General features: G+C 32.0%; 1 protein-coding gene across 6 annotated transcripts; it reads left to right on the forward strand.

Moving 5' to 3' along the window:
* Window positions 1-210: 210 nt before the first annotated feature.
* LOC106063608 (glutathione peroxidase 7-like) lies at window positions 211-6,424 on the forward strand. Of its 6 annotated transcripts, none has more exons than XM_056031108.1 (5): window positions 211-505; window positions 2,550-2,754; window positions 3,340-3,489; window positions 3,600-3,714; window positions 4,474-6,424. In XM_056031108.1, exons 2-5 carry the CDS (start codon window positions 2,569-2,571, stop codon window positions 4,659-4,661), a joined length of 639 nt encoding a protein of 212 aa, XP_055887083.1. In that variant the 5' UTR covers window positions 211-505; window positions 2,550-2,568; the 3' UTR covers window positions 4,662-6,424. The 6 variants fall into 6 exon arrangements, with proteins under 6 accessions (XP_055887083.1, XP_055887081.1, XP_055887082.1 ...); XM_056031106.1 differs by having other exon boundaries at window positions 211-375; XM_056031107.1 differs by having other exon boundaries at window positions 211-448; window positions 4,474-6,423.
* The last annotated feature ends 1,133 nt before the right edge of the window (window positions 6,425-7,557 follow it).

The following is a 7,557-nucleotide window of genomic DNA, read 5'->3' on the forward strand; positions in this document are numbered from 1 at the left end:
ATAACGCGCAATGAAAACAAAAACGCAGGGTAGTCTTAAAGTATCATCGACTAAACACGTACAGTACACTAGGCCTAAATGTGTATGTCTAGCTGACCAGGTTGTTAAAATCAGTTGGACACAGTCTATTTACTTTATTGTCAGAGAGGGTATCGATAAAGATTTTTTTTTCTAGAGATGGTTTTCCTAATGATTTTAGATCTATATAGACCTAGCTCTTGATTTAGACTTTTAATATTAGATCTAATAGCTGCTAGAAAGAAAGACAAAACAGCAACAGAAAAAAGTTGGCAAGTAATTCAAGGGAGATAGTCTTAAAACCAAAATGGCGTATTTCAAATGACAATTTATGAATTATTATATATCCATAATATCGTAATAAGAAATAAAACTTAAAAATATATATTTTAAAAAATATTTATCTCCGAGGAAATCAAATTACATATTTGTAATCTGCATTTTTTTCTGCATATTCTTACAATATAAGAGAAACTTAATTTAGCGTGTACGTTTCAGAATCCTCACATCTCTAACCCGTGCGGTTTGCGCGCTGGACTGTCGTTCAGATTTATCAATGGTCCAGGGTTCAAACCCTGCCCGCTCCCATCCCCCGTCGTCCTGCGGGAGGTTTGGACTAGGAAGTAATTATCTTCAACTTTGAAGGAACATCCGAAACATGTAAAACATTTTACAAACATTAATGTAGTAATGATCTTATCAGTCTTATATAATACAGACGTTACTTCAAAAAAGAAGATGATTACGTCCTACGCGTCATGCATTTAGTAACTTAGTGACTTAATTCACTTAAGAGTCTAGTCTAACTCTAACTTACTCTGACTCTACTCTAACCATATGATAAACACTGTTTAAAACAGGAAAGTTTGAACAAACATCAACATATTATTGATCAGCATATTGTAGTGATCAAACTTATCGTCTTATCAGAGCTAGGGGTCTTAACCATAGGCAGTACCGAAAAGTACTTAAGATTTAGATATTCCGATACATCTGCTGGCTTAGCATGGGTAAGGACTACTAAGGTAATATGAAATCTCGATGGAAAAAAAAATTCCTTGGAGGACATTGACCATGACTTTGTTACTCTATAACCTGAAAGAGAAGTTCCAGTCATTACTTCCGCGGGTGTTTTTATGGGTGCCAGAAGCTGTATTTTTGCACTTCAAAAAAAACTCCGCTGCTAAATTTTCACATTGTTTGGGTCCACATACAATATCTGTAAACAAGTGTTTCTTTTTGTAAAAACTAAAGTGTAATCACAGGTTGATGCTGAGTAAATGTAATTTGACAGCAGTCACAATGATAACAATTAGTAAGATAGTTCCATAGTTCCAGAACATTATATGCTCAAGTGCAAAGTTAAATATGTCACATTAAGTAAAACGGTACATTCCTGGTGAAATGTTGTGATGTAAAAAGACAAAGGCAACTATTTTAAAATAGTAAAATTGGTTTCAGAAATGGCTGACTCTTATGGTAGTTCTTCAACAAGGAGTGTGAAATAAAACCCCCAAAAAATGGAATGCATAATACAGGATAAATATGAATCAAAAGACATTATAAATACACAGTTAGCTAGCGTATCTTTCTAAGTCGTAAGTACAAACACACAGACACATATATATATATAAGCGGCCCCCTATTTCCAAAATTTGTAAAATGCGTCCCTCAATACAAAAAGGTTGCCCAACCCTGATATATATAAAAGCTTGAAGAATGATTGACTTGACATTGGTTAGTTTGCCATCAGTCAATAAAATAAAAACACACACAGCATCAACTACTTTGCTATACATTTTGACAGGCAACACCACAATATTTTGGCACCTCTAAACATTTTTTTTAATCATAACTGAAATACTGATACTTCTGCTCTGTAAGGGACTGCATGTCATTTGTCAGCTCCATGTATTCCTATTTCCTTACACTACCTCTATTTACATTGGCCTAGTAATGTCCAGTTTTGTTGAGTCTTTTGTTAATTCAAATTGTTTTTAAGTAGGCCAGTGTTGTTGATCAGTTGTTGGATTGTAGCACCAAGTTGCTAGTACAACTAAGCCAATGTAGGCATATTATATTTTTAATTTTAGAACTTGAAATTACTTGAACAAACTTCTTTTGGGAACAAAACTTAATGAAATAAACTGATGTTTTTTTAAAAATCTTATGGTAGTTCTTCAATAAGGAGTGTGAAAAAACAAACAAAGAAAATGGAATGCATAACACAGGATAAATACACACACACACACTATGCAAAAACATATTTTCTCTTTCTAACCTCTGGGTCGAGTCCTGTTCAAATCTCACCCACATAATTACTTAACATAAACTGACAGAAAAGTTTATGGTTTCATCATTCCACACGACCAAAAATCAATCCTCAGTTTCTTCATTACCTTGGAAACACACATACAGATATCAACCAGTTAATAATCTCTTTTGAAGTAACATCTCTGTAATTTATAAGATAAGTTTATCAAAATATATAATATTATATATAATATTGATTTTTTTTTTCTATATTATAGATTCTTTGAATTTTACATTATGGAAATCAAGATTCAGAGTGCTTCTACAAGAACTTCTTTTATAGCTGTGTTCTTAGTGTGTTTTATGCACATCAGCTCACATGCTAATGGGGAAACTTCAAGAAGTTCAGACATAGACTTTTACACTTTTGAAGCTTATGATATTAACAATGAAAGAGTATCTCTGGAAAAATTTAGAGGCAAGGTATTTGACCAATAGTACAATTATCTTAAAAATTATCGTTTGAGCTGAGGATTTTACTTCTAAAAGAAATGGTTATTATGACCTATATCTCAAACCTTCTTCAGGTTATTAATGTAATCACTTGCTTATAATGTAGAAAATTACATGATCAGTACTGGTTATGTCATGATTCATATTAGTAACATTAATTTCTTTCAAAAACAAAATGTTAATCTAGCTTTTTAGCAGTTTGGTATAAAATAAATTGTGGTATTTAAAATACTTTAGTTCATTTATTTCAAACAGAAAGTTGAATCATCATTTTTTTTTTTAATTTATATTTCAACTGTAGATTTTTTATTTAGTTTAATGAAAGGATTTTCAAATGTTTGTTAATAGAAATTTAAGTGATAGACCAAACATGGACACAGAAAACTGCATAGTTTGGATCTTGCCAATGATTTATAGTATTTCTACTGTACATAGAAATCTGCATAGCTTTGATGTAACAAATGACTTTTTAGTGAGGATATAAAATATTACATTTTTTAAAATGAATATATTATAATTCTTTTTGCTTTATTGAACCCCTATTCTGGTTTGCAGGTTTCATTAGTTGTAAATGTTGCTAGCGAATGTGGCTACACTGATGGTCACTACACAGGCCTGAATTTTCTGCAAGATACTTTCAAAGACACTCAACTATTTAATGTTTTGGCCTTTCCTTGCAACCAGTTTGGCCAGCAAGAACCTGGGGTAATAACAGAATTTAAACCTGAGACTCATTTATTCGTTGGCTAACAGATTAAACAATATTATACTTTTTTTTTTTCATTATCTTATAAACTTTTTTTCTAAATATTAAGTCTTCAGAAGCTATCTACAACTTTGTCTATGAAAGGAAAGGAGCCAAGTTTCCTCTTTTTGCTAAGATTAATGTCATTAATAACAATGTGCACCCAGCTTGGAGTTTTTTGATAAGTAAGTATGGCACATCAATGTAAACATTATGAGTTTATTTTTTAAATTTGTATTATTTAAAATAAAACTACTATTTATATTTACAATCTTTTTTTTTTCAGTAATTTCAAAGTGCTTTGCTTGTTAAATTTAGCCTGGCATTGCCTGGTTTCAAAAAGAAAAAAAGCATAGTTAAAAGCCTAATTGCTATATAAATGAATGAATTTACATGCTTCTAATGTGTCATAGAAAAGTTTTGAGAAGTAAAATTTTCATTCTGTAGTAATATTTGAGTGTCACATTAGATATTGTGTATTAGGTATCCTTCTATCCACATTGGTTTAACTTTTGTTCAACATCAGGCTAGTAGATCTATGATAGAGTCTAGCTTTAACCAAATGTCCAATAAAATTTTAGTTTGATTAAATCTCAAGTCTCAAGTTTTATTCTTTATGTTGCTTTTATTAAACATATTTTTATGGAAATAAAATGACAAAAAAAATTACCCTTAAGGTAAAAGTGATATTAGAAAGTGTTTTATTTTGTTTACTTTTTTTTTTAGTCTTGATTTTTTTCAATAATTCATTATGATAGGTGCCTAATATTGATATTCTTGCATTGCACATTGTGAATTTCAGAACTTTAGTGCATTCTATGTAACACAGAAAAGAATCCTCTTATGTAATATTAATGGCAAAAATTATTCAGTTTCTTTTCTTTGAAATTATATTTGGTGTAACCTACATGAACTAATAAAATTTGTTTTTTCTTCTACTACAGATAATTCTGGTCATGCTCCAAATTGGAATTTTTGGAAATATTTAGTTGACCACAATGGACAAGTCATTGGTGCATGGGGTCCTCACACTAGCCCAGAAGATCTATTGGATATTATTAAGTTAGCAATACAAAACATTCCCTCAGTTAAGAAAAATTCTGCCCAATTTAGTCGAGGAGATGAATTTTAAGTATGTAAAATATTATATTTGATGCAAATTGTAACTCAATTCAGTTATAAAAATATTAAGTTTATTTTTTAGCATTACAGTGCAATACAGCATTAATCATCTGTATTCTGACATAACTTATTTCTTAAAAAAAATTCACAATAATTATGTCCAAAGTTTCCTGTAGTCAACTGCTTGTTTAATTTTTAACTTGTAGAGATAATTATTTAAAGTCCTAGTTTGTATTTTTTAAATTTCATATAACTATCATAAAATAGCTTTAAAGTGTAACATCTGACTTAAAGTGTAAAAAAAAAACAGCATTAAAAAAATCTTTTTTTTTAATATCCTGAATCTATATAAAGATTGAAAATTCAAACATATGTGCAATTAACACAATTGAAATGTAATGTTTTTTTTATTCATTGTTTTATTGATATATGGATGCCAGTACTTATACAATCTTGGTACTATTTATACAATGTTGCAATTCTTTTTTAAATGTAATAACTATTTTTATGGTTGATATTAGTTAACATATATCTTTTATATTTTATGTAATTAAATACTTGCATGAATGTGGGAAAATTCTATACAATAAAATACAATATTTACTTATTTCATTAAGCAATTTGTTTTTGAACTCAAAGACTTCCTATTTTGAATAACGGCAATAGTCATTTTTTGGTCCTATTAGTAGGTTTATACATTTCCTTTTTTAAAAAATCTCTTTCTTTTTTTTAACATTTTTTTATTTGATTATGTTTGTAAAAGTTTTGAAAAACATACCATAATGGTATAGAGGTAGCAATTGACAATCCTAAAAATTTAATATGCTCCCCTGAAATGTAGCTTGAAATTGTTTTTTCCATAAGCAAGTGAAGATTAATTGTATAAAAATAATGCTTATATACTCTTAATAATGTTATAATAAGAACATTGCATTGAAATAAATATTTCTTTGTTTACTTAAACATAGACAAAGCTGTAAAATATTACAATGCTGAAACAATTTTAATCCAAATTAATTTTGTAAAAGTAGCAATATCAACTTGCTTGGCTATCTGAACATGTGTACACATACAAAAGACCATGCAGTATCTGTATATCATTTATCGGTAGAGGCTTTGAGACAAAATGTCATCATCTTTTCATCCCCATGGTAGGCTGACTTACTTCATCTTTTCATATTTATTTTATCCTTGTCAATCATAATCAGGATTTAATCCACGAAAGTGGAGACATTTTTTGTAACCACCAGTTTAGAGCCCACAAATCTTAATGGCTTGACCCTTCACTAGTCTCGGCAGCTGATCAGTTCAGCATAAGCTATAGACACCGACAGACACAGTCTCTACACCAGACGAGCGTGCAGGGGCAATTTCAATCAGAGCTTAGCATTTTCCCCAAACCTCATCGGCTGAGCTCTGCACCAGGAGAGTGTGAGAGTCTGCTATGAAAGTTAAATCCCTCGCAACGTTAGCCCTTTTCGGAACACCCCTAGAGCAAGGGGGTGAACTTACTCCAGTTACCAGAGGACACCACGAGGAGGTCGGCGGGCACTATCCTCCAATCCTTTTCAGTTAATCTCTACAATTTACAAACAAGATAATAAACTCAGACAGAGCGACAACGTAACTATAATCATTATTCATAACCTTATTTAATAGGGTCTTAAAGCATGAGAAAACAGCTTAGAGAATGGGAGTAAATAGGGTCTAATATTTGAGTTCAACAGATGAACAAATATCACACTTTCAGTGTTTCGTCATGAGTAAGTGTTGTTGCTTGGACGTTGGCTTGTACCAGCTGCTTGCCTACATTCTGAACGTCATGCTCCTGACGTCTACAATGCCCACTAGTTCTCCTAGTAAGAGCATGGAAACATTTTATACTGGATTTGATTGTTGTTAGATCATCCTTGATCTGCAAGACGTCACACCGAAGAAATTAGATCCTTGTGGTGTTTATAAAAAGAAGGGATACTCCTAGAATCGCTTTTGGAGACTGCCGTCCTGGTCTGTCTGGTCGAAAGAAGAGATTGACAAATCCTTACCCAGTTCACCAAAACGGAAAACTTGGGCACCCGCTCAAAACCAAAATTCATAGTCTGACACTAACAACCGTCGGGCTCATTTTATTTAGGAATCTCTGAACCTCAAAAGGAAGTACCAATTAGGAAATACAAATATGGAATTAGATAAACAATACACACCTCCCTTCCTTCTATAAAAGACGGTATTAAAAACGACAAATAAATATGATTTATATGATTAAAATCAAACAGAGCTCAAGGAATCAGTGAACTTTGTTTTCTACAAAACCATTACCCCAACAACCAAATGGGTTGAGTTTTTGAGTTTACACGGATGGCTCATCTTACACAAACGAAGGAACTGAAAGAAACATTTAATGTCCCAATGAAGAAAAACTAGAAAAGTCCATTGCAACTGGTGAGTTCTCTGACAGCCACATATCAGAAAGGAAAGCACTAGAGCTAGCAGCAACCACGCTAGCTATCATCCAAATACGTTGAACATTTGATTGTCTGCCTCCTTTGTGAAAAAACTTAGATGCTCTTGTAAAGCTCAAGAAAGACGACGCTTGTTATAGTCTATCCCAACAGGACCAACGTATATTTTTTTTTTTGTTCAGAACCGGACACAGAAAAAGACAACGTATTTTGCGGAAGATGAAAATCGGGGCTAATGAAATTTGCATTTGCCCTTATAAAGTGTCACCAGAGAATGCCGACCATGTCCTTCAAAACGTCTCCATGAAGAGATCCGAACAAGACACTGGACCCATAACACCTCTATGGATGAAAAACTATATGGATCGAGAGCTGCCTGATCAGAGAAAGTGGAAACTACTAAAAATGAGAATGCAGAAGTGGGGGAAGACATATTGGGAACAT

This window comes from Biomphalaria glabrata, chromosome 5 (assembly GCF_947242115.1).
Source record: "Biomphalaria glabrata chromosome 5, xgBioGlab47.1, whole genome shotgun sequence".
NCBI classification, from domain to species: domain Eukaryota; kingdom Metazoa; phylum Mollusca; class Gastropoda; family Planorbidae; genus Biomphalaria; species Biomphalaria glabrata.

Excerpts from the sequence above, each read along its gene's own strand:
- LOC106063608 (XM_056031106.1), top strand. The coding sequence starts at position 350 with ATGAATTATTATATATCCATAATATC. Across the intron at positions 376-2,549 it reads TATTATATATCCATAATATC|ATTCTTTGAATTTTACATTA; the intron begins GTAATAAGAAAT and ends TCTATATTATAG. Across the intron at positions 3,715-4,473 it reads AGCTTGGAGTTTTTTGATAA|ATAATTCTGGTCATGCTCCA; the intron begins GTAAGTATGGCA and ends CTTCTACTACAG.